This window comes from Pseudopodoces humilis, chromosome 1 (assembly GCF_049639895.1).
Source record: "Pseudopodoces humilis isolate 2021_Gansu_Grassland_sample_001 chromosome 1, ASM4963989v1, whole genome shotgun sequence".
Taxonomy (NCBI): Eukaryota; Metazoa; Chordata; class Aves; order Passeriformes; family Paridae; genus Pseudopodoces; species Pseudopodoces humilis.
In genome coordinates this window covers 19,557,479-19,585,123 of record NC_142200.1, presented here as the reverse complement: position 1 = coordinate 19,585,123, position 27,645 = coordinate 19,557,479, and the positions used below count along the sequence as shown (strand labels likewise).

General features: G+C 35.0%; 1 protein-coding gene across 22 annotated transcripts in view; it reads left to right on the top strand.

Annotated features, from left to right (window-relative positions):
• Positions 1 to 27,645, top strand: part of RIMS2 (regulating synaptic membrane exocytosis 2) — a 446,037-nt gene that overhangs the window by 61,662 nt on the left and 356,730 nt on the right. For all 22 annotated transcript variants that reach the window (XM_088059427.1, XM_088059422.1, XM_088059375.1 and 19 more), the window contains one exon: positions 22,804 to 23,014. In XM_088059427.1, coding sequence (XP_087915553.1) covers positions 22,804 to 23,014 — 211 coding nt within the window. The remainder of the gene's footprint in view (positions 1 to 22,803; positions 23,015 to 27,645) is intronic.

Here is a 27,645-nt window from a genome sequence, read left to right as displayed (position 1 = left end):
TGTGGCTTAGCCAGTGCTAAATAAAGGGTAGGATCACCTCCTTCTGCCTGATGGTAATGCTTTTGCCTAATGCAGCCCAGAATGCCATTCACTTCCCTTTCCTCAAGGCACGCTGGCCCATGTTCAACCCGTGCAGCAGGACTTTCCTGCAGAGCTGCTCTCCAGCCAGGAGTTCCCAGCATCACTTCCACACCGGTGCGTGTGGCTCCTCCCAGGTGCAGGACTTTGCATTTCACCTTGTTGGACGTTGTGAGGTTCTGGTCAGCCTGTTTCTCCAGCTTGTTAAGGTTCCTCTGGATGGCAGCATGACCTTCTGGCATATCAGCCACTCCTCCCAGTTTGGTGTCATCCAAAAACTTGCTGAAAGTACATCTACATCAGGAAGGTATTGAAGAGGACTGGACTCAATATTGACCCCTGGGATAAACCTCTAGGAACTGGCCTCCAACTGGACTTCGTGCCACTGACCTCCCTGCTCTGGGCCCAGCCATTCAGCCAGTTCTCAATCTACTTCAAAGTCTGCTCATCCAGTCTGTACTTCATCAGCTTCTCTATGTTATGGAAGACAATGGGAAAAACCTTATTGTAGACAAGGTAGACAATATTCACTGCTCTCCCCACAGGCAGTCATTTCATTATAGAAGGTCATTACATTGGTTGAGTATGACTTCCTAGAAATTGTTCCCAGGATTCCATCACTTTCCCAGGGATCGGGGTGAGTCTGACTGGTCTATGCTTCTATAGATCCTTATGCTTCTTCAAGATGGAAGTGACATTTTCTTTCCTGCAGATGCTAGGCACCTCTCCCAGTTTCTGTGGTCATTCTGACATTGAGAATAATCTTGTGTATCTTGTCCTGATGAAGAATACTTCTATCTCCAGCACATGTGTACCTCATCATGAGTTTTATCAGCAGTGTTTGAGATATTTCCGTATTTTAATCCTTATAGAGTAGAAATTCTTAGCTGCCCCCCGAAACAACTGTTTTTGATGCATAACAATCAGCCTTCCAATTTTTATTCCCTCAAATTTATAAGGTATTTATTTTGTAAAAGGTGTATTCTGTTTGTTCCTCATTAGGATGTGCTGGTCTTGTGCCTAAGGGCTTGACTTGGGGTTTATCTCTTTCTTTTGCATGAATCTTTGAATGTTACATAATGGTGTTAATTTCCAGTCACATTAAAGGAATTCCCATGCCAGAAGGCACTGAAGATTCCACTACTGCAGTGTTGTTTATTAGCAGCATCCAGCAATGAATACCTGAGAATACCCATAAGGAGAGGGGTATGCATAGAATGGTTGTGATACAGGTATTTCAGTGACTTCTGAGGCACTGGCTGCAGGCATACTGCTGGATTTATTCCGTGGCAATAAGGAATCTGTTTGCCATAGTTACTTGCAGTCCCGTTTTAAACCTACTTCTATTCCTGATTTCAGAACATGATGAAAATGAATTCTTCAATTTAATTATCTGTATAGAGAAGTTATCACCCTTTATTTGCTTTAAAACTACTTCCTGATATTTTCAATGGGAAGTGCTAGTCTTGTATTATATAATTTATCTATAATATGTATAACATTAAAACATTTCTATTATATTCCATGCAGTCTATTATATTTCATACAGTTATCCCTTTAAGTTGCAGAGTCAAGAGTTTTTCCTTCTATGATAGGAACTGCTTCTGGTCATCCTTGTTGTCTGATCTCCTTTTAAAAGCACGATTATATATTTTTTAGTTAACAGTGATCAGCATCACAGTATTCAAGATATGAGAGCTCTGGGTTTTTAAGCAGTGATTTAGGAAAGTTTGTAATGTTTGCTGCTTAAAGATATCCAAATATAGAAAAGACGGCAGATTTTTTTTCCTTTTCCCATAAACATTTTTGTTTATTTTCAGGCTGGAAGTTTGGTTGCTTGCTAAGAACTGTAAGAGGTTCATCATTGAATCTGAAATCTGAAAGCAGAAATTGAGCCTCTCTCTTTTCTTTGATAGTTATGAGCACAGTATTAATGAGCAGTGGACAAAATACAGTCAGCATCAAAAGTCATTAAACATAATGCTTTTTGTAGCTAATAATTTCAAAATAAATACATTATTTTATTGCTTTTTTGTTCTTTTACTAGACTTATTCTAGGAGAGGTTAAGAAATGTACATTGCTTAGCACAACATGGGTATTTTTTTTTTGGCTAAAAATGTCTTGTCAATAGCTATTTATTTTTTTTCTGGAAGTCATGTTGTCACTATAAGGAAACAAATATTGAAAATTACTGTAAGATGACATCCAGTAAAACCTTTCTCTGCATATTTTAGTGTGGATTAGATGAATTTTTCTATTGTGGTAGACCACACCAGCAAAACAGTAAAATTTTCTGTTTATAAGAATTTCTAATGAGTTGTGGTTAAAATAGATTGATATTTCTCAAATACTTAACATAAATCGATAAAGCATTAATTTTGAATTCTAAATTTACTGTATAAAGACTATGTCTGCCAACCACTAGGTAGCTTTGAATGTCTTCAAATTATCTAATGGACATGTGATAGCAAGCCCACATCAGCAAGTATTTTATACAATTTACACTATATATATCTACTCAGTGGGTTTATTTGCAGTCAGTGCAGTTCCTGTTCAAACTGTTTTTTAACAGGACCAGTTGAAAACAACGCACTTCACTTGAAAGAATAATTTCAGAAAAGTGAAGAATAGGTCTCTGCAGCCAATACACTTGTGAATTGGAGTCATGAGAAGTCTAACATTCTACTTTGTTTTCTTGGGCAGTAAGATTGATAGAAAACAAAGAGTAAATGAGTTAAAAATAAAATTCTAATTTGCAGTATATAAAAAAAAAAGTATTAGTAGATTGTAGCTATTTCAAAGTAAAATGTAAATCCATAAAGTACCTCTTTACTATGAAGCTGGTTTTGTCTCCATAATATGGTAAATATGAGGTACCAAAACAATTTACGTTGTTTGATTCTGGTGCCTTATTACATCTCTTACTGAGACTATTAAATTTACCATTTGTGACACGACATGATAGTTGCCTGGTTGTATGGTTGCCCTGGACCTTTTTCTCAAAATATTTAATACAAGAAAAATTTATTTATGTTGGTTGGATTATTCACAATGTTAATGAGGTTAAGATACCCTTTCAGTGAAGAAATGGCTTGTTAAGCATGATTGTGCATTTTTGATAAATTAATAAAGTTTATTAATAAACTTTATTAATAAAGAATTAAGAAAAGATCAGGGAAAATGTAAGAAACCTATTGTCTATTTGTGAAAGTTAGAACTAAACTTTAAACAAAAAACAAGTAGTATGGTATCATGAAGAATTCCTTGAGGATCTGGGGTTATAAAAACAGACTTGCATACAGAAAGAAGAATACAACCAGTTTACTTAGCTGGCCAGTAGTTAGTATCATGGGAAAGGAAAAGGGGAAAGAAATCCCCCAAAGTGACATAACCTGTGCTTATTTAAGAATAAATTGGATAAAAGAATAATAAGGAAAAATATCCACTTATTTATTATTAGGTAGGTCTGATTGGAGCTACATCTGATCTATTTTGTGTACTAAAATGTCTAGATGTTTTCTGTTATGCAATAGAAGAAGTAAAACATATTATATGATTGAAGAATGGAGTTTTTCCATATGTATATGCATAGAGGTGTAAGGTGATGCTTTCTAGACAGCACAGGCTGCAATACATTAACGCAGGACTACTCCTAAAAGCTTTGTGGGAAGTATTTTTGCTCTAATTTTTGCGATTTCTCAGGGTTTGTGAATGTCACAGGCTGTGACACTACTAATATGCTGACAACATCCTGATTTGAACTGCTTTCAAAAAGAAATAGACAGTACCCCTGGAGGGATGACAGGTTGTCTGAATGAGATAAGCAAATAGATTTAGAAAATGCTGGCTTAAGCTTAACTTAAACAAGACAGAAGCGATACTCTTATAAAAAGAGGAAACCATGTTAAGCCTGCAGCTGAATCAGCGACCTCAGTTTCCAATGGAACATTTAGGAAAGAGGCAAAAGGTATTCTTGCAAAATGTAGAGGCTATGAATGCTCTAATGAATGCTTTAATTTTCATTTTCCGAAGAAGAATTGTGCATTTCATTCTGTGAAGAATTGATGATAAAGATCATGCATCAATTTATGATTTATCAAGTCTTGTTATTAGGAAGGTCAAAACTTCTAGAGAAGATCGGGCCCCAGCTGCTGCACTCTACTGGCTCTACATTATTGATGATAAATTAACGTCATTCTCCTTAAAATGACTGGGCATGTTATATTCTGTGAGTGGAAGTGATGTGACCCCTATTTTACATGCAATATTGCTATTTCCTTGTCAGATTATACCAAGAAGTGGCATAAGATGGTGTTGACTTGTTAAATGAAATCTGAATCTTTTTTTTTCCTAGTTTGTCAGGGACTAAACTGGCATAGGAGTGGCTTTTATTGCTGAGGCACTCTGACTAAACTATAGTAAAAATATGAAAAAAATAAATGCAGGTAATTATTAATTCTTGAAAATATAGATTTACATTGTAGAATTTATTTTTTTTTTATTTAAAAGTGACTATTCAGTACACCCACAGCTGCTACAATATATAGAGGTTTTTTTAATGGATTATCTATAAATTTTCAACCATTCATGGTACATAAGTTTTTATTCATGTCAATTTGATGGAAATTCAAGTTTGTGGAAGTAACTTTTTAATAACTGTGTTTTTTTTTTTCTTTTAACCAAGGAAAAATTGAAATAAGCAACATATTCTTAGCTTTCTTATAGCGTTTCTATTTTGATAAAATAATCTCTTAGTCAAATTGATGGAGATGACTTGGCAGAGACTAAGCAAAAGAAAAGAAAAAGATAATATTTTCTGATTCTTACATTTTGTTAGGTTGATAGAAAATTTTATCAGCTTTTTAAATACATTTGCCTTTCTCTTCAAGCAGGGAACAATTGTCTTCTCATATTTGGATATAAAATAAAAAATATATGTGTGATATTACACTGAAGAATTGTGGTCAGGTTCACGATTCTCATTGTGAACATAACAAATACCAAAATCTGAACTTCCACGTGGTTTATATTATCTGAATCCCTTTGCATGGCATACTTTATGTCATTATTTGTCCTCTGGTAATTTTTCATTTTGAATTAATATTCCCATTAAGAATATAAGCCCAGAACAAAAACTTTATGCTGCAGAACAGCAGTTAGGGTGCTTGAAGGGAGGCTTGGGAGTTCAGCAATTCTACAGCCTTCCTGCACAGAGTCCTAGTCTGAAACCTAACATAGAAAACCAGAATGTGCAGCCAGGCTGTGCTTGGTGTATGTGATTTCTGGGCTCCTGTTAGTTGAGACAATTCCTTTTAATAACACAAAAATTTTCGTAGACCATCTTCTTCAAACTCAAGACTTTGGTTTTCCTAGTTTAAAGATTTTCTTATCTCTCTTTGGCAAGTTCCCAGTGTATTTTATTTTGGCTCTCTGGGCTGCTCCACTCTGTTTCAGTTTTCCTCACCATGGGTACTTGTCATTTTTGTCAGTATTTTCTGTATTCTAAACATTTTAAATTTAAGTTAATACTACTGGATTTGAAGAAGAGATCAACACATTTTTCTGTATTATCTAGTTTAAAAATATGTCAAAATAGATGCTTATAGGTTAGTGTTCTTTTTGGCTGAGTTTTCAAAGAGAAAATAGTAAGCTTAGAAGTCAGAATCATAAAATCAAAGGATGTTGGAACTAGTAAGACTTTAATGGAACTGATCTCTATCTTCCCTGAAGCCATGCTTCTGTGAGTCATGCAGCCACCCTCGAAGTACTGTAAATGTAAAGTGTATTTTCAGGGTGCACTCACACAAGACAACAGAGTTATGAGTGTCTGTTTTCATCACTTAGGAAAAATAATTATGGTTGACTTGGGCTTGTTTCGGCATTCCAGCTTCTGTTTTTATATGAAAACTGCTGACTTGGGCTTTCTGGTGTGTTCAGTGCTTGTAATTAGGCTCACCTGGTATTATAGGCTAAGAGCTGCTTTCTCCAGGGATGATTCTCTAAATCTTTTGCATGACTGTAGATCAAAACAGTCCTTTGGTACCTCTCCTCAGGATATTTCTCCTTGTCACCTTCTTTCTATCTGTTTCATTCTGTCAACATTTTACGTGGGAAAACTCAGCATGGCTTTTACCAAAGAGGAATAACTTCCCAGGATATTGGGATTACTGAGGTATCACAAATGAGTAAGGCTATGACTAATGTACAGGTGCTAACTTGTATAGTTTTTCAAGTCCAGTATCTTTATCCCAGAGTAATCCCAGTTTTGTTTTGTTTTGTTTTGTTTCCATATAAACTGTTAGTAAGAAAACATGAAAAAAGACCTTCATTTCTTCTGCTGTACATGCTACTGAGTGATTGAAAAATTTCTGGAAATAACTAGAAGAAGTTTTTAAATTATTGGATGAATTGGGAGGACAGCTGATGAAGAATTTGAAGTCAGAGATGTATCAAAGTTTATTTAGTAGTAAAAATAACATTCTGAAACAATTAAGGTGGCTTTACTGATGGCTTTTAACTGTTTGTATCAGATACATCAGGCTTCTTAAATCAGTAGTGATTGGTGCAATAAAAAAGGCTTTCAAAGCATAGTTTTAATGAACAGTAATTTGATATTAAAAAAATATTCTAAATATTTTTATTTTGCAACGCAGGTAGAGATACCAAGATAAGAGCATAATGAAAAATGTTGAATAAATATTCAGGAAAGAGGAGAGATTCAGTGATCATGGTTGAATCAATTATAACACCGTAACTGCATAAATACGCTCAAGATGTTGGATTGAATTCTTGGAAAATCAACAATTAGATCCACGAATCAATGCCAAATTTCAGAACCAGGAAGCAAATTCTGAAACGGTTAATGCCAGTAACTCTAGAAATCGATCTGGTGGATACCTTTTAACTTTTTTTTTTTTTTTAACAAAAATCTATTGGGTTTTTTTGTACTGAATATGGTACTTGACAAAGGCTACCTGTGTGGTATAAGCCATACATCTTAAGGTTTGTTACTGAATGCAGATACTGAGAGTCATTTGTACCTCTGGAATGACTTCTGCAAATGACTCAGCTCTGGGCAGTGCTGAATGCCAGTATTGGCACTTCCAGCTGCTAATGATACCAGTGGAAACAGTGATGGTTTTTATACTAAGTTTCACATAGCAGTGAGTATTTTTGCTCACTTGCAGGTTGAAAGCAGAACCAGACCCGTCAGTCAAGAGCATCTGGGGAATTCCTGTCCCCTGGAGTCAGGAAACACAATTAGGCTCGCTGAAAATAAAATTAGGCTTCCCAGCTGCAGAGCTTTTCAGATGAAAGTTCAGTAATGTTGGTTACATGCTTTTAAACTCCCAACTTCTTTCAACAACCTGTTTAATTGATAGCTATGAGTTAATGCTGTGTTTGTATTTGGGAGAGTTTATTCTCTCAGTTGTGTACTTTTATTTTGATGTATTTGCAGTGGTTGATTGTGATACAATTTTCAGAGTGAAGGTGAGTAAAGTGTTATTATCACTGTTGTCTTGTTTTATTGCTTTGATAAGGAACAGTTGTAGTATTTTCTCAGTTAATTATACAAAATATAATTAAATGTTCATTCCTTAATTGAAGAGTTGTTGGGGGGCAGCAAGGCTAGAGGAAGAAAGTTTTTATTCATTCTCCCTTATTTAAGTCAGGAAAGGATTAGACTGATTTATAAAGCTGATTGCAGGATGTGGAGCTCTGCCATGTTTGCTAACGGAAGACATACTAGATGAGACAATTGTCTTGTAGCACCAGTAGATTTTTGTTATGTGGGGTAGTCTTCACTTTAGTTCTTGTTTTAGGGATTTGAGGACAATTGGACAGATAGTCAGAACATTCATGTATGCGCCAAGATGGGGCCAGTCCACAGAATATTTATATCATGGAACCTTCCATCAGCTCTTCTAATTTGCAGATCAACATCCTCATTCCCATTTGCTTTTACTTGTGCACTCATGGGTACTTTCTGTGATGATAGTAGAAGTAATATTGATTTAAAAAAAATAGGAAATTTACTTATCTCTTCCAAAAGATGTTTTTCTGATTATGTTCTGTATAGAAAGAAAGTTGAAGTAAATTCATAGTGATGTGGCTCCTGGAGTATCTTGGACCCGGAACAAACACAGACAGATGGTGCCAGAGTGAGTTGATCAGAAGCCTGGGGTGAGGAGGAATACTACTGGGTACAAAGTCTCATCTATGAATAACATTAACAGACGGTGAAGATTCTCACAGAGCAAAAAAAAAAAAAAAAAAAAGGGGCACTGTCACAGAAACAAAAATCCAGTTTTTACTGAGGCCTATCCGGAATTTGGATTTGTCACTAACATAATTCAATTACTCCAAAATTTGAAAGCTGGTCAGTAACACAAGTTACTCTTTCTACATGTTTCTACCTTTTACTCATCCTTTAGGAAGTTTTGCATCCATTTATGTATTCTCTGTTTTAACAGTTGATTAGTAAGGGCAGGTTTATTGGAGGGAATGGAGTTTCTTGTTTCAGTGTGAGGATATTAAGCAGAGAGAACTTGGATTTTGTCAGCAGGAACACAGGCCTCTATTCTCAGGCATACTTTATCCATGTATGCATACTGTGTCAGAAAATGGTTTTGGAGGAGTTGTGGACACCCCCTTCTCTCAGTTATGTGCCTAAGAACTAAACTAGTTTTATTGTTTCTACTGCAGTGTTCACCAACAGTGTGAAACCCACTAAGATTTGTATGACAAAAATCTGATTAACAGGTAACTTCAGAAACAGCAGCATGTTGTCTGTTTCAAGATTAAATGTGAATTTAAAGTAGCAAGCATGCTGTATTCGTATTTCATCATATCTAGTGATGTTGCTGCACCTTCTTCTCTTTACAGTATCTATATTGAATTTCTTAAGAAAATATTATGGTATGTGTTCTGTTGGAAACTATCTTGAAAAGATTAGCTCTTGGATGTGGGACTCTATTGTGTACATTTTCCATTTCCTAGCTGTTACAATACTAATTACCTATGTACACTAAATGAATATTCTTTCTTTGCTTAGACATGTAACACTGATGAGTTGGGATAATCCTAGGATCACAACTTGATATCCTCTAGTGATTTGTTCAGGTATTGGCTGTGATATCGCAGCCATGCCTTTGCCTCTCTTTTGACTCTACCTTTAGAGGCCAGGGAAAGATCAAAGTAAGATGTAGATAAAATAAGCTGCTTCTTTGGGAGTCCATATTTAAAGAAAGCTTTTGCTTCCAATGTTGGAAACTGACTGTTACAAAGATCCTGTTGTAGCTGTTTAGTTATAATAACAGAAAGAACAGGAAATATGTCAGTATTGATATTGTGTCATCTGTGAATAGTGATGCCTGATCAGTCCTGGATACAAAAGACATACAAAATAACAATGGCATTTGCTTTTGAATACGGCTTATTTTATAAAGGTGGAATTGACAGCATTCTGCAGTAGGGAGGATAAGAAATATTATTTTTTTCCCAAAATTGTATTCTGCAATGTCTGTGATTAGGATAGTAGTTTTTTTTACAAAGTCATGGCAGTTGAGGGTACCTCTGTGAGAAAGAGTAAAAGGAAAACCACATTATAAAGTAAGGCTTTCCTTCTGCCAGAGTCTGCCAAGTTCGATTTGCTCTGAACCCACTTAGGGTTAGGCCTTATTATTTAATAAAATAAAAAAAATAAGAAAAAAAGCCTCTGAGCAATTTACATGATGGCATAACAATGTAGTAATCTATGTGCCCTGATCAATAATAAAAAAATAAAATGCATGAACATAAGAACTACAATGCAGGAGAATAAGTGCTTGCTGAGGAGCAGAACTAAGACTTACTCTTCTTGTTTAAGTGCAATTGTGCTAAAACAAATGTGAGTAAAATCTGTTTATTTGCCACAGTATTCAAGCTTTTCAGGAAAACAGATATTCACAGAGCTGTCAGTGCCCCTTCTCCCTGTGGCAGCTCCTGGGGCCCGCTGCTGCTGCTTCCTTCACTCTGTGGGGTCATGGCCGCAGGCCAGCTGGTGGCCTGACTTCATTCTCTTCCAACCCTCATGTATACCCAGTAACTCTGAGCTCTTAATGGTTAATTAATAGGCTTTAATTAAGAGGTTAAAGGATTTCAATATAGGATTAAATTCTGATCTTCTCTCTGACACTGATTGGGGTGATTTTGTATAACTACACTTACTTGGAAAACTCAAGCATTGTCTGTCAGAAATAGTATCAGATTAACTATTATTTATACAGTTTTTGATGCACAAATTTCTTATATTTTACCAAATACTTTTTATCAAATACTTTTAATCTTAAATGAAGAAATACTGTTGCAACCTAAATTGACATATTTTATTTCTGGGAAGCAAAGTTTGAGTTCAGTGCACTTTCTCAGTAAAGGGAAGGTATGGAGGTGTGGATTTAGATATAATTAGTGTGGGGAAAATCATTACACACCTTGTTCATGCACTTAAAGAAGACCCTCCTACAGGTGAGAACGTCTGTCTCTCTGAGCTCCTTCCTCATTAAAAAAAAAATTGTATGAGCATGATGAAAGTAATTTGTTTTGGCCTTACTTCCTGTTACTTTAAAAATGTGAGCAGTATGGAAGATAAGTCTTCTGAGAACTGGCAAACTGCTTCAACAGGCTTTCCCCCTGAAGCGCTGGTAGCAATGTGGCTTCACTGGTGCTACTTTTACAGTAAGAATACTGACACAGTCAAAACCAAGATGCATCAGAAATAATTGCAAACACCACTTCTGGTGCTGATTATTCAGCATCAAACATGTTGGTGTGATTTGCTTGGGTGAAGTTGAGACAGCTATGTGCTGAGCACAACCAAGACTTGCTTAGGCTCGCTTTCCCAGCATTGCTCACATTTATTTCCTGTTTGTTAGAAAAGGAAAATCATCAAGATAGGAACACTCCTATCACAGAAGTAAAAAGATAGGGGCTACTTAATAATTAAAAATGCTCATGAATGTTGTAAACAATGTGGAATGAACTCATTCTAATCATGATACTGCAATGTCAGGAGGTGTAACATTTCGGAGCCGAGACAGTCTGACCTATTATTTAGCGTGTGTTTATTTTGGCTATGTGTGTAATTGTCCAATGAAAATGTAATTTTTCCTTTCATAGCAAGGATAAAAATGTTTGTCACAGTACCTTAGTTATTTTGGACATTTCTGAAACTACAGGTGTGTAGTGAATTGCTTCCTATTTTAAGTCAACAGATGATGCAAAAAAAGTAACCCGAGTGACTTTGAGAAATACTATCTCTGCTGGAGATGCCCTTTATAAATGCAATAATGTTTCAATGTGCTTAATTGCCAAGAACTGAATTAGCACCCCCCCCCCCCCCCCCCCCAATTTGGTAAATATTGTATCCCTTTAAAAGGAAATTTAAAATGAAGTTAATAGAAGTGTCATTTTTGAAAACAAGTAAAATACAAGATAAGCTGTGAAACTTCTTCTGAGTGAATAATTTAGATAGAACAGTAATTTGTAGACTTATTATATTAAGGCTGCATAAAAAATAACTTCTAGTAATTAAAGTGTTTATAAATGTGCCTCACATTCCTTAAAACTGATATTTAATAGAATTCCTAAAATAAGCAGTATCTGCAAAAATGTAGAGATAATCAAGGGGAAACTAGATTTTTAATGTTTTTACATTGTAATATTTCTCCTTCAAAACAGCATTCAAGTGAATCAGGAAAAAACATCTAACTAATAAAAAATCAGCATGTTTTTATCAGCATAGATACAAAAAGTAGAATCATAGGATACAAATAGACTTTTATGGAAACTTTTATGGGAGCCAAGTGTATTTCTAGGAGTTTAGATTTCAGGTGAGAATTTTTGTATAGGGTATGAAAGTTTGTGTAAATCCTGTCTCAGCTGTGTATGGAAAATATCCCAGTAGGAGTCCTGAGTTTTGCATAAAGCTCATACAGACTGAGGGTGCTGCAATAGCTGCAAAAGAATCCTAATTCTAGATAATAAAGTACTTTCCTGTTAAAAAAATTAAAAAAGAAGACATGAGATGTTATTTCCTTTCTGTTCAGCAAGGAACTCTGACCCTTTCTACTTCTTATTTCTTTTTTTCACCTGGGGATCTTTTGTGGTTGATTGACTTAGAGTTCTAGAGACATTTTGGTTTCTGGTTGGAATTTTCTAATAGATAGACAACTGCAAGTAGTGATAGTTGCAAGTGTCATGATTCTGGATGTGTATAATGCTGTGCCTGATGTGATTATTTTACAGCAATATGCAAGCTACAGACCTTCCCTGTCCATTGTATCTTCTCTCATAGAAATTAAGGATGAATGCTCATTGTCATCAGTATGAGACTGAATGCAGAAAGAAAGGTTCACTATTCCTATGCAGTTTCTGAGAACTCCACTTTCGATGGTCCAAAGTGCTTAGCAGAAGTAGTACATGATAATATTATGGCATCAGTAGAGCTGAAGATTCAAATTGTATCACCTGTTGCAAGGTGTCTCTTATGGTGTCCTTTCTGATATTCAGTAAAGCTTGAGCTCATGTTGCATCGTTACCCTTAAACAAGAGAGTTCTAAAACTTTCCTTCTGTCACTATGACTATGTTTCCAAATTTGAAGCACAGTTGTCTTTGAGAAAATTGTTTTTTTCCTATCAGAGTTGGCAGAAATTATTTAAGTGAAGTTGAAGGTATCTGGATATGTAAAACATGCAGATTGACTGCTTACATATTTTTTTAAGTTTTAATTTTTTTTTAAATTTTTTTTTTGTAATGAGTTAGTTAAAAAATTGACCATAATTATCTGTAATTTTTACAGTTTCTGGTAGCCTACTTTTGCTGTAAGTTCAACTGCTTCTTCCTGATCTTCACTGTCAGCTGAGGTTCAGTTTTTACAGCTTCAGCACTTTATCCAAGCAGCTCCTTTGGGACAGTGTGGATTGCAAACACAGGGATGAGGCCATGGAACTGGAGATAAAACATTTTTAACTGCATGAATGCAGTTGTGGAATGAACTTGGAGAGTTTCCTTGGAGAGTCAGGCACTTTTTCAATTACAACTGGCACACATCTTACTTTAAATGAGACCAAAAATTACCTGGAAAGTGTTAGTCCTGTCACTAGGGTAAGGAGGAGAAGGAAAACTACCACTGTTGTGTGTAAGAGTATGGATTTAGCTTACCCTCTTGAGGCTTAAACATTAAAGTCAGAGTCACATTGATACTTCCAATACAGCTAGAGAAGGTAAAGAATTAGATGACAAAATCTATTAGAGGAAAAATGATGTTTTTTTTTATGGAGAAAGAATTAAAAATGTAACTAAGAATGTTTATTTGAGAGTCAAATGAGAAAAACATGGTAGGAATAGACAGACTCATAATGGTTTAAGAAACTATTTCCTAATATTTTTTTAACTGCTTGAGCAGCTATAGAGAATGAGGAAAAATCCTCCACTATAATCACCATAATATTTTCATGAAAGTTGTGGAAACTTCTGTTGTGGCATAGAAGATCCAGAAAAGAATAATTAGAACCTTCTCAATTACACTGAAATAAAACAGAGTGGTGTGAAAATATTCAAAGGTGTAAAGTAGTTTCTGTATGGACTTATGAAGTAACCTTACTTATTTACAGGCCTCATAACTATTAGCTATGGAGAAATTAGGGAGCTTTGCCTGAATGATTTGGCCATTAAACTTTTGGAGCAATGTGCTATTGTCTTTAATTTTAAATGCCCATATTTCATATTATCGCCAAAGAAGTGTTGGAAAAGATACTGATAAATTGTTTGTTTTACTATATTGTGTCGGTTTAAAACTTAGTTGTGACTTTCTAGCTTTATGTCTATTACAGATTTTAAAAGTAGAATAAAAAAATGTAGTGAAAGACGAATTTTATCAAACAAGAAAGAATTAGAAAGATGCCACTTCTCAATTTAATCTTGCAATCAATTTGAACTGCTGAGGAAAAGGTAGAAGCAAGTATCTCTTTGTTGGTCTGAGAAAAACTGGAAATAAGAGGTACAGCCAAGAGCTATCTACTTCCCTTTTCCTTTTTATGCATCTTGTCTGGCTTTATCTTGATATCATTAAACCCACACAGAAATATGATAACATTAATTGTGTCTGTCCTTTTCAGTCCATATGTTCATCTTCACGTTCACTTCTTGTGTTCACAGGACCATTGTACTTGGCTATTGTTCCCTGCTCCCCTGTTAACAAAGAGCAGTTTCTCTGCTGCTGATAAACAAAGTTAATAAACAGAGGCTGCAGTTTTATTCAATACTGAGCATTATAAAGAGAAAAAAAAGTAGGTAAGGTAATCCTGTCTGTTCCAGGTAGGCTTTTTGTCTAGCTGGTGTGTTTTCTGTTGATTCATTTACAGAGTCATATCCTCATTTATTAAAAGTGCTGGGGCTTTTTTTTCCCCCACATTCTTTCTTGTTTTATTTATTTATTTATTTATTTATTTATTTATTTATTAAACTGAGTTTCTGAATGTATTATGTCAAACTAGAGTCATTGACATGACTTCATCTGAAGTTAAAATTTTATTTAGGGTCATACCAAATTAATTGATTCATTCTGATGTCAGGAAAAGTGCAATGGGAGAATGTTTTCTATTTTGTGAGGAGGTCAAATAAGCTGTGAACAAAATGTGATGCAGTGTGACCTGTAAGCCTTTGCAGAAAGCCCTAGTAAGTGGGGAAAAGAGAGAATGGAGCCAGGCCAACTTGAAGACATAATATTGGCCATGTATTTTACTTCTAAGAATAGCCTGTTATGAGCATCCCACCAGCAGAGAATTCTCCAGCATGAAGCAAATGATGTTAGGTCATAACAGGACATCTTTACCCTGCTCCCTTGCATGGAAAAGAGACTGAACCAGAGATTTGGTAGTTTGGGTGCTCATTAGCTCTGATATAGTTGGCTTTTCCCACTTGAATTATAAGTGAGCAGCAGCACTGGTAAAAACCAGCAAGATCATTTAGCAGCCACAGTCCTTTCTTTCCCTTCTCATAGCTCTTTTTCTTCTCTTCAGCATTTCAGGCACAGTCAGTGTAATTCACTCAGATTTAGAATATATATATATATATGCTATTAGACTAAAAATAGATGAATTTTACAGTATTTTTTAAGGGAAACTATCCAAAGACATAATGTTCCCCGTGTGTGAACTTATTTTAACTCTATCTTTGCCTTTTTTACCTAGGATCCAGATTTTGGCCATCTTGTGGGATTTTTTTTTTTTTTTTAATTTTATTTTTTTAAATTCAAAGTATTATATTGATAAATAAATATTTCACTGAATGAGAGGCAGGTAATATTTTTCTTAGTGTGAAAAAAGTTATTTCTTTTGTAAGTAAATAAATCTTTTACCATGTTTAGGGCCTCATTATTCTCTGGCTAGTCAATTCTGTAGGCACTTTAAAGATGTTCTGTGCTTTAAATTACATCACTATTCTTCTGTGTCTGTTTCATGTTAATGAATATCACAGAATAATTAAAGTACATATTCCATAATAGGTTAGAGATTAGGAAACATGAAAATCATGGTTTTTTTCCTAGGTAGTTCCACCTGTAAACCAACTTAAACCATAGTAGATTTGTTTCTGCTGACATTTTCAGGAAGATTTACTCTATGTTAAGAAAAAAAGTCACGGTGAAATATCTCAGTATTTGACACTGCTGATTTGGGCTGTAACTGTCATTATATGGCTTATATTTAACCTACTTTTTCTAAACAAAATACTGAAAATGCTAGGAAAAACCTAATTATTAACTTTTAAAGTGGGAAAAATGAATTTCTCACTTGAAAAAAATACTGTGGAGTTAATTTTCTGCTACTATATTTGCTTGAACAGATAAAAATCAGATTATTTATGCCAAATACAACTCATGGGAGAGACTATGCACACTTCTGAGATTAGCATGGGAGCTATTGTTTCTGCATAGATTGCTTGGACTCGGGGCAGGTAGAAATTCAGATGAATGGGATTTTATGGTATCTTTCTGTTTTAAAAGAAAAAGTTTGTGAAAGTTTAGCTAAAACTGGTACTTTCAGCAGGAATCAAAGTAAGCATCTCTGACTAGCTCTTTTCAGTATCTTAGATTTCTCATACTTATTGTAAATTCCAGTGCCTAGGTTAAAAAGTAGCATTTTTACTCAACAGTTTTATTTTTTAAGCCCTTTCAATTTGCACTCTCTGAATGTATTTTCCTCAATCTAAAGTCTAAGCTTAGACATTCCACTTAGATAGGTGCCCCTGAAGTTAAGCCTACTGACAGTAGAGAATAGTTCATTTTTATTTGAGGAGATCAGACAGAAATAATACAATTCCAACGAGACAGTGGAGATCTTGACAGAAAGAAAGTTAAAGTGCTGTGAATTGAGCGAATGTTTGTAGAGATCTCTGCTGACATCTACTTTCTGATAATATTTCATTTTCACTGATATGGAAGCTGAAAACAGAATTGTGAAAGGTTTCAATACTCTAGTAGCATTATCAGCCTGGACATGATAAGCCATTAGTTTCAAATAGAATTGGATGTGAGATTTTTCTTTGAAGTTAGATTTGAGTCTTTGGTTGCCTAATAATTTTTTTAATCTGGTAGACTTAAAGCAGAATCATGGTCTTCTGAAGAGGAGTTCTGTGTGATGCCCTTTCTCATTTCTGTTGAATACTGGCAAAATCATTATTTTTCAATTAAGAAAATTTACATTGCTGAACATTAGTTTTTTTTTTTTTTTTTTCTTCCCGTATTTTACTGCCTACACATTCATATTAAAGCATAAACTCAAGGTTTTTCTGCCCATTGCATTACACAGAGTTAAAAGCAAATGTTCATTGGTCAGATTTTGAGAGAGCTAGTCTCACAGTAGTTTATGAAAAACATAAAGAGCTGGGTTTTTTCTGTTAGAAAAAGTGGGCACTTTTTTTTTTTTCAACACTGCTAAGCCAAATAGTTCTTGTTGAATATTTATCCTTATGATTCTGCCTGGGTTTATACTTCATATCTCTTGTCTGATTACATAAAGCCCTTGCCAATTATGTAACAACAGGAATGTTCTTTGGAGAGAGTCTCTGAACTGACCTCCTGCTCAAAGCATGGTTATTGCCAAGACTCAGTTAAGGCAACTAGAGCTCTACCTGGGCAAGTTTTGAAAACCTCCAAGCATAGTGATCCTATAGTGTCTTGGGACAGACTTCTTCTAATGCCCAGCCTGAACCCCCTCACAAAGTGCCATTTTAGTGCCTTTTGCTGCTTGATTTGGATTTTTGACTACCAGGAAGAATTTGACTCTGTAATTTTTCAGGGAATGTTTAGATTAGATAGCTAGTTTCAGCCAGGTGTTAAATCACTCCTTAGTCCATTCCTCTTCACTGGATTGAGCAAAGACACGATCATTTTCTTTTTTGTTGACAAACTGGACTTGTCAAACATGTCCAATTTGTTCACATCCATCAATAGCAGGCAGCCACCAACCTGAGCACAATAGTCCAGGTGCAGCCTTGTCAGTGCCAGTCAAAGGGAATAAATAACCCTTAATCTGCTGCTTATACTCTTGCTAATGTGGACCCATATGTAATTTGTCCAATTTGTAATGCAAGCACACACACCACTGGCTCATTGCCTGGTTTCCACTCTGTTTTTCAGGGGTTCTTATCAGCAGAACTGCTGTTCAGCCTGCTCTTTCCCAACCTCTACTAACACATGGGTCTATCTGTACAAGAGTAGTATCTATTTAGAAGTGGATGTACTCAGTGGCAGGTCAGCTGGCACTACTGTAAAAGCAGGAACTTCAAGTGTACAGTACAGGGAAGAATGTTGTATGCTACCAGACAGTCACTGCCACCAGCAGAAAAATTGTTAAATGAATGGACTTGGCAGAACTGAAAGTGAACAAACCCTTTTCAAAGCCTGGTTTAAAGCCACATCCGTGCACTGTGCCTGGGAATATGAAATGAGGCAAGTGCTACATCTGTAATAAAACTTTGAGAGAAGTGTAGCCAGGAAATGAAAAGCAGCTTCTACACACATATCTAGCCTAAACATCCTGGATTCTTTCTTAACAGTTCTCCTTCTAATGGTATATTTTAAGCAGATTTAGAAATTCCAGAAACATTTATATGAACTTTAGGGAGGCAGGTATAGTTTCAGAACTTCTTGTCAGTAATTTTTTTTTTAGTTTTGGTAAGATGCTGAAAGTTTTAGGGACATTTCTGAAGGGGAGGAGAAAATTAAAACTTCTGTACAATAATAAAATGTCAATATAATATAATAATAAATATAATAAAATGTCAACTTTTCTTACTTGCCTTTGGCATGGATCAGGAGAGATTCACAGTTTGCTTTTTGACTGATATTGAATTTTTCATTTCTGGAAAGGTGTGGGCAATCAGGAAAAGCAGAATTAAATTAACTTTGTTCCAGAACAAAGCAAGTATTCCAATAGAAATTATTTCTTGACACTGGCAGAGAAATCCAAGTTCTTAAAAACAGCTGCTTTTCACACTGAGAAGTCCTCTATGAAGTTATCTTGGATATGTTGTTTTTTTATAAAAAAGGCTTGTGTAGTCATATAAACCTTGTGAATTTCAACACTGTAACTTGCAGCTGATAAAAGTATGATTCAAGGAAGTAATTCTCACCAGAGCAGAACTTAATTACCAGTTTCCCAGTCTAAATTTTCATTATCATTAGGTGTTTGTGTAAACTCATTGCAACTTCTCCCTTTAAAATTTATAGCAGTTGTTAAAGTACATACTTGTATTTTTGAAACAAATGTAGTAAAGGAGTGAGACTTCATCTCAGTACAGGTAGATGGCATGTGCTATAGAGGCTGCTGCCAAAATACACATATTCAAGGGTTATGGATATGCATTGCTTAATTTTCTACTTAAATGAGCTGTTAATTATGATTTAATATAATTGCCTGGATTTACAAAAAAACCAACAACAACAACAACATAGTTCCTATCACGTCTGAAAATAAAGCTTTTCATTGTGGATAAAATTTTGGCCTGAAATACAACTCTTGTATGGAACCATTGTTTCACTCCTAGAAAGGCATTGAGGTGCTGAAGTGTGTCCACAGAAGGGCAACAATTTTGGTGAAGAGTCTTGAGTCCCATAAGGAGCAGCAGAGGGAGCTGGGGTTGTTTAGCCTGGAGAAAAAGAAGCTCAGGGGTGACCTTATTGCTCTCTATAAGTGCCAGAAAGGAGGGTGCAGCCATGTGTGGGTCAAGCTCTCAGGTAACAAGTGATTGCATGAGATGAAACGGCCTCTAGTTGCACCAGGGGAGGTTTAGATTGGATATTAAGAAAAAATTCTTCATAGAAAGGGTTTTTAAACATTGGAACAGGCTGTTCAGGGAAGTGTTTTGAGTTTAAATACCTGGAGGTATTTAAAAGACATGTGGATGTGGCATTTGGGGACATAGTTCAGCAGTGAACTTGGCAGTGCTGGGTTAACAGTTGGACTCGATGATCTTAAAGTGTATTCCAACCTAAACTATTCTATGAATCATGGACGGCTTTTGACCTCTTGCATTAACAGAGCAACTCACTGGATATAGGGACTGGAAATTGTAGTCTTGGGATACTTGAGTTTGGTTTCAGGCTCTGGAGTTTGCCTTGGTAATGATTACTTTAATTTCCCTAGTAGGTGAACTCCTGAGCCCCTCAGGCAGCAATGCTCTCAGTAGAAAGATGACTGCAGACAGCTTGAACAAAATGGAATTTTATTTTGCATTATATTTTCTGAAAAGTATACATTATATGGTTTTTGCTAGATGTGGTTCAGATACTGTGCTATTCTAAACACCTAATTATTGCTGTGTGTTTTTATCTTAAATTTTGGCTTAAACCTGGGCAATCAAGAGGATAAAAAAATAATTATTTATCTACAAAATAGATCTAATACTTTTAAATGAAATTCCTAAAATGAATATTCTGTATTTTGTTTCGAGTGTGCATATTCATTTCAGGTGGATCTGCTTAGTTAATAGAACACATTTTGTGCCTAACTTAATATTTAATAGATTCTTGTCTTTGCTTAATTTTTTCTGACAGCTATCAATACAGGCAATATTTTTCTCAAAACACAAAAAGATGTAATAATGAACAATTTTGGCAGATGATGTTGTTTCATACTAGAACAAGGATTTTGGAAAACTACTCTGTATAACCTTGAAAAGTTTATTCTTTAAAGGAAAATTTATGACCTTTACATAGATTCTTGTGCCCAAGAGGAAACACAAGTGAAATTATTTCAGTACATGAGGCTTAAGATTTGGCAAAAGCCTTCTGCTTTTTATGCATCAGTGAGACTGGTAAGCAAGTAATCATACAAACAAAGGCTGTAGATTATAAGGAAGCCACAAAACTGAATGCAACCTAAAAATAAACTTGGAGTTCAGCATAGATAATGTGCTTTAAATGAAGAATGCAATGTTAAGCAAAATTAAAAGGCAGGCAAGGTCTCAGAGATTACATGTGTTATTGATGGAAAGAGGCCAGACTACCAACTACCAATTATATAGTGTTGTCAGTGTAAAACACTGAAATGTGCCAGGTTTCCAGACTTCAAAAATTTTTTTTCCAACTTCATTCAGCTCTTGCTGATTAGTAACTGATTAGTAACTGATTAGTAACTGATTAGTCCTGCCCCATTCAACAGAGGACTCAGTGAGCTCTTTTGAAGTAGAGAGAAGGCAGAGGAAGCCCCTTATTCCTGACTGCCCAAATGGTTTCTAGGGCAATGCCAACTGTCCCATCCCTTCCGCAGAGGTCTCAGACGAGACCCTCTCCCTGCTCTGCTGTAGGTGGGAAAGGGATGGAAGTGAGGGAAAAGGAGCCACTGCTCTTGGGAGTGCACACTGCTGGGCCTGAGGACAGCCTGTGGACTCAGGATTGGTACTGAAGTGACAACAGCAGGTTCACAGAAAAATGTCACACAAGGAAATGTAACCCTGTTTCCCTCCTCCTGGGAAAGGGTCAGTGCAGAGGAGAGGCATGACTCCAGCCTCCTGTCTTCCCTGCTCGAGAGGGAGCTGCCTGCCTGTTCCTACAATTCCTCTGTGGTTTAATGTAAAGTACATTCTTAGGGGAGTTTTCCTGAAAAACAAAGTAAATCCAAACAATTCTTGCCACGTGTGTGAATATCCATGGTAAATAACTTGTTGAGTTAAAAGTTAACTTGTGCAATACTTGTTTTGGTAGGTCCCTCTGAAAATTCTGATGAAATAGTTTTGCATCATTAATTTATATGTGATCTTTATACAGGATATATTTATGCTTAAGGAAGTTGGTCTCCTGGATTTAGTTGTTTTCTAGGAGATTATTTTTTGTTCTATCATATGATTCGTGTGTGGTTTTTATTAAGTTAATCTCGAGATTCTCAAGAAGAATAATTCTAAGGAAAAATAAATGCCTTTTGCAATTCTTTTTTTTTTTGTCTCATGTTACCTTTTTCATGTTTCATAAAAATTGCTTAATTTTTTGGGTTTTGCATGAACTTATTCAAGGAACTAAAAAATCTGCCTAAATTAGATCAATAACTTTTAATTTACTAAAATTTACAGTCTCTATTGCAAAATAAGGCAAGTTGAATTCCATGCTAAGAATTTAAATATTGCTGTTCAGACCCCTTAAAATCACAATGATAAAAAAAGGAAGGGAGAAGTCAAAGTTTTTTTTTTTTTTTCTCAGTGGGTTTGAAACTCATCATATACAATGTCATCTGTTCCAACTTTTTCAGAATCTGCAAAATTATATTATGGCTATCTCCAATGAAAATTAAATTTCCCATCACATCATTTACCTTTAGAAATAGGGCTTTTGAGAAAAAAACACCCCTTACCATTACAGACTATGAAATGTGTTTTTAAGTTTGGTCACCATAAGACACTTCTCATTATTATGTATTAAGATTTGATGATTGTGGACTCAGAAATATGGATGAATTAACATGACAAATTAATATTTAAGTTCTGTACACTCATGGCCACTGACTGCAATTGTTTCTAGTTCTGGAAATAGATGATAAATGTATGTATCATTAGCAATTTTTCCTGGATTTTACACCTAAGGCTGTCTTCTACTTTACATTTCACATGAGCTGACAGTTTCTATCCAATGATATGAATGGCTTAAATGATTTATAATAACTTGTTAAGATGAGGTAACGTACTATGGCTTTAAACCCAGTGATGGAAAAGTCATTGAAAAGGCATTTTGGAATCGTTATTCTATGCAGTATTGTTAGATAAATGAAGATAAGCTAGATCAAGAAAAGATATTTGCACTTTAATGTACACTTTAAATAATGAATTAGATATTTTTTTTCTTTCTCTTAGCCAGTTTATTGTTTAGTACCATGGGCTCTTGGCTTGCTTATCCTGTGTTTCCAGCTGTTGTATTTGTAGCAAACATCCGGTCCCATCCTAAAGCAAAATCCCATTTCTTTGTAACAGCTGGACTGTGACCTGAATGTTATCAATATTGAGCTTCCTCCTAGAGTCTAGTTATAATGAAAAAGCAATAAATCATGAATGTAACACTTCTGGAGCATCATAAATTAAATATATTTGCTTTACTACAGTATTTCTCTCTGTTTTGTAAAAGTGATTGCGGTTTAGAAACTGTGAAGTATTTGTGGGCAAAAGTAAACAACAACTAATGATCCCTTCTCTTCTGCAGAAAATTACATCAGCAGTTTGAGATGTATAAGGAGCAAGTGAAGAAGATGGGAGAAGAATCACAGCAGCACCAGGAGCAGAAGGGTGATGCCCCAACCTGTGGCATCTGCCACAAAACAAAATTTGCTGACGGCTGTGGCCATAACTGTTCGTATTGCCAAACTAAATTCTGTGCACGCTGCGGAGGAAGAGTGTCTCTGCGGTCAAATAAGGTATGGAGTTACGAGAGTTTAACAGCAGGTTTCTCCTAAACTCCGTGTCTCTTATTCATTGCTTATGAATCCAAATCACACAACTACTGAAACAGATTTCCTTTAAGGAGACGATATCTACTTCAGGGGATTTTAAGATATCTGTCCTCATTTCATGTAATTTCCAGTTGCATATGAATTTGTGATTATGGCTTTTAAGTTAATACATACCATTTTTTGACTAACAAACTCATGCAAGTACATTTCTTTGGCTGGAGGATGAGTCTATTTGAGAAACAGAAGTACAGCTAGTAATCTAGTGATTCTAATATTGAGACTTTGCTTATTACAAAGTAGAGTAAGGATTTGATTTTTTCCTGCTTGCCTAGGCTCTTCTATACAAGATTATTGTGGAATTAGTGTTTGAACATTATATATAATATAATATTGTGCTTTTAAATATTTATTATCTATTATACATATCCAAACATATTATGAATATTTGTATGTGCATACACAAGCGAATGTTAACTTGTTTCTGAAAAATAATTAAGTGCACTAGCATATTGTTCTGTGTATGCTGGTGTTTATTGTATAACAAGTGGTAAACCAGAAATCTGAATTCCTAAAAATGCTGAATGATAGAGTAAAAAATTCAGCACAACTGATGTAATCACAGAAAACTCTTCTGAGATAATTTTACTCAACATTTTAGATAAAATGTTCAGATCTGATAAGATCTTTTTTTTTTCAGATCTTTGTCAGATTCTGACAGCTACTTGTAGAAGACATATGGCAATATTCAAGAAGTATTATGCTAGTCTTTTGTGAAAATACATATTTAAACAGTACAATATTTTATTATTCTAATGTTTATGTATTTTTTAATATAATTTATTTCCATAAGTCAATTTTTCTAGTAATATGCTCATTGCAAATACCATGCAATTGGTAAATATTATCTTTAATAAGGTAGGAGACAATAGTATCCATGTTATGTATTTCTTTGCCTAAGACTGAAAAGTAGGTTTAAATAATAGACTGAAGTTTTTGAATAACAAAGTATAAAATAACAAAAAGTATAAAAATGTAATAGTAACTGAGATTATGTAAATGTCCCAAATGCCTTGGTTTTCAATGAGGTAATTTAAAAATGTTACCTTAAGTATTTTTACTTATTTTATCTGGGTTTTTTTATAACTAAGTCATGTTCAGGTAATAAGAGAGAGATAATAATTTCTGTCTTAATTCCATCTGATTATAAAAGCCAATTTGTACAGGTATTTGAGTCATTATGCATACATCCTTAGAAAGGTAGCATTAGGAAGAATGCTTCACTTTGTAATGAAACATTCTGATACACCATTTAGATTCTGCTTGAGATGGATTATCTGAACTTGACAGATATATGTCTGACTTCTCTTGATAGATTTCCAATGAGATTCTTCCACAGAGTCTTAGGTAATTCCACTGCTTCACCATGCTCACCACAGATAGCTTTTCTTACTGTCTAACCTAAATCTGTCTTTCTAAGTCGACTTCTCCATTCAGTCTGAGACTATTCTGCAACACTTCTCAGCTGGCATTTTTTTCTATTACTTTTGCTAATTTAGTGTGAAGCTTTCCTGCACCTCATTCATTTTTATTCTAGATAATTTATTAGTATGGTGAACAGAGTATCTCTAGACTGATCTCCTGTGAGGCTTTGCTGGTGAACACTTTCCCTTAAAAAAGCCCTGACCATTTGTTCCTGTGTTTTTTTCTTGTCCTTTCATTAATTAAGTTTTCTCATGGATGAATTTATTCCTATTCCATAGAAGCTGAGATTCTTTAAAAGCCTGTAATCCCAATTGAGCAGTAGGAATACATCCCGTTTTCTCACTTTCTCTGACTACCTGAAAGAATTCTAATACATGTAACAGAAGTGAACTCCCTCAACTAAAGCCATTCTGACTTCTCTGCATTTTATCATAATTTATTCATATGCTTGCTAATTTTATTGTGTATTTAAGTTTCTAAAAATCTGTCCAATGTGGATGGTAGACTTATTTGTCTATTCTTCAATTGATATAATGTTGAAATTCCTTAAAAATATCTTGGTATTTTTGCCAACTTTTATACTTCTTTTCAATGAAAGACTGTGTTACAGTTAAGAATTTTTAGACTGGACTGTGAATTTACACAAACTATCATTTCATTAAAAGAAATTATTGATTTTTTTTTGTTGACTCACTTTATAGCTTCTCTTTCTGAAACATCAGTTGAAAGTATATCCTCTAGCTTATTCTGCATAAAAGAATATTCTAGAGTAAATACCTTCCTAATCACTGTGAATATGAACAAAAAATATCTAATTCAGAGAAGGACTGTGGAAGTCTCCTGTTTATGCCCTGCTTTATGCCTACACTGATTATTTTATTAAAACTATTTTGGTCTACCAAAATTCATTCTTATCTCTCTTCTTTTCTGAATACAACTTCAGTTTCTTTAAGGATGACTTCTAATAACTTCCTATTTTAAATTTGCTTTTTTTTTGGTCTTTGCAGACTTTTTTTACACTTTATATCTATATCTATGTCTGCTTTGGATCTTATATAAAGTGCTAGTTACACTGTTGGAAATGTTCTTTGGTGGATCTGTTTGAGATCTTCATAATATCAAGTTTCAAGTTAAACTCCTGCCTTTTATTCCAGATTTTACTCCTAAATTGTTTAGTACAGACCATTATTAGCAGCATGCACCTCAGATGATGGAGAATTGCAAAGAATGCTCCTCTTTCAAAGGTCTCAAGGCTGACTACTGCTTACAAGGTTCATGGCCATGAGTAGGAGCAGGGAGTGGAAATGTTTTGACTGTTTTGACTGTTGTCAGAGCATTAGATTAGGATTCTCAAAATGTTTGGATGGTTTATTCCTTTTTCAGTTTCATTAAAGTGCCTTAAATATATAGACATTAGCATTCAGTTCAAGCAATACAAAAATTATCATTATGTGGGAGTTCCTTCTAGCTCAAACAAATAAAAATGATAATGGTGGCACTTTTGCTTTTGTACAATTTATTATCTTGGTGAATGGTGCATTTAGCTAAATGGGGGCTTAAATTTCAAGGGAATAAAAAACCTTGAACAGTCACCTTTTATGTTTATGAACAGTTTCAGATTGATTAAAAATTAAATAATAAATCATGTGAGAGCAAGCAGTAATTGTTCTTAATAATGAGAGTACCACTGATATATAAAATATATTCCTGTTCTTTTTAAAAATTATATGCTAGTTTATATAGGGAAATGCACATCAAATGAGTCAGTAGACAGCAGAATGAGGTTTATGCAGGTGAGAAATCTGAATGCTAAAATGTTGGAAAAATGCAGCCTCCAGATTGATACAACATTGTGTGCAGTGAGTATAAATTTTAGCACCTCAGAATGCCAGTTCACTAAACCAACCTTTCACTTGTACAGAAAAGAAAAAAATGCTTGTCTGAAAAGTTAACTTAATGCATGCTGAATACCTTCTTTCAGGGTATTTGGCAACTTACTATCACTTGGAGCCACTGAAACATCTTTCTTTGTCTTTGAAGAACAAAAGAGATTTTCTGTTGTTTTATAGGACCCAACATCAACATGGGAAACATGTAAGGTGTAAGTAGGGAACTTCTCTCTGTTCCCCTGGTTCAGTGCAAGATTTGCATTCTGATTATTTCCCTGGGGCTGTTTGATTTTGAAAAAAACATCAAATTCCATTTGCTGAATTATTCTAAGTGAAGGGCTTGCAGTGTGATCATCTGTATGGAGTTGCAACACAAAATTGTAGTATACTTTTGGTAATGCATGAACCATTTAATTCTGTTGAGAATTAGCAAGTACTAAAGAATTTGTCTGTCACAATCAGGTTTTTAAGTCACTAGGATTTGCAATAAACTTCATGATTGGTTATTGCATACTAGTAAGTTGGTCTTTAGGAGCTGTGGTTTGGCTTTGGATTTCTCTACAAATGATGCATAACACTGCAAAAATGAGGAAGGATTCCTCTAAACAGTTTGCATGGTTTTTATTTTTAGTTTGATCCATGTAACACCTGTACAAACTGGTAACCTGCAACTGTATTCATCTCTCTGGAGGAAAAGGTATCTTTGAAAAATAAGAAAGTCAGTGGTAAATTATTCCAAAGACATTCCACTTCTTGTTCAGAAGTTGTACATTAGCAATTGGAGAGTGTAAAAGTTACACTTCTCATTAGAATGAATTTCAGTCTCCACATCAATAGAATAGAATTTGTGTTATCATATACGTTGAAGACTTCCAATCTTAAATCTGGTCCTGATTATATTGGAACAATGTTAATGCCATAGCAACATCTATGATAGTTAAGACATATCTAAATGATGATCATTTAGAAATTATCCCCCCCCCCGCCCCCCAACCATTTTATCTGAGGTGATCAACTTCTTTATTCTTTTGAAAGTTATACCTGAACTTACCAGGACTACAGTTCAGCTAGTGTGTTTAATGGTCCTTAGCAGCTTTCCCCACTCCTTTCCTGGTGGAGTTTGGCTCCTCTGATGTGGTGCAGTTTTAACCTGGGATCAGCCTTGGGGAAAGAGCTGTGTGAGGATGATCTGCAATAAGCTCCAGTCCTTTGGCTGGGAGCTGC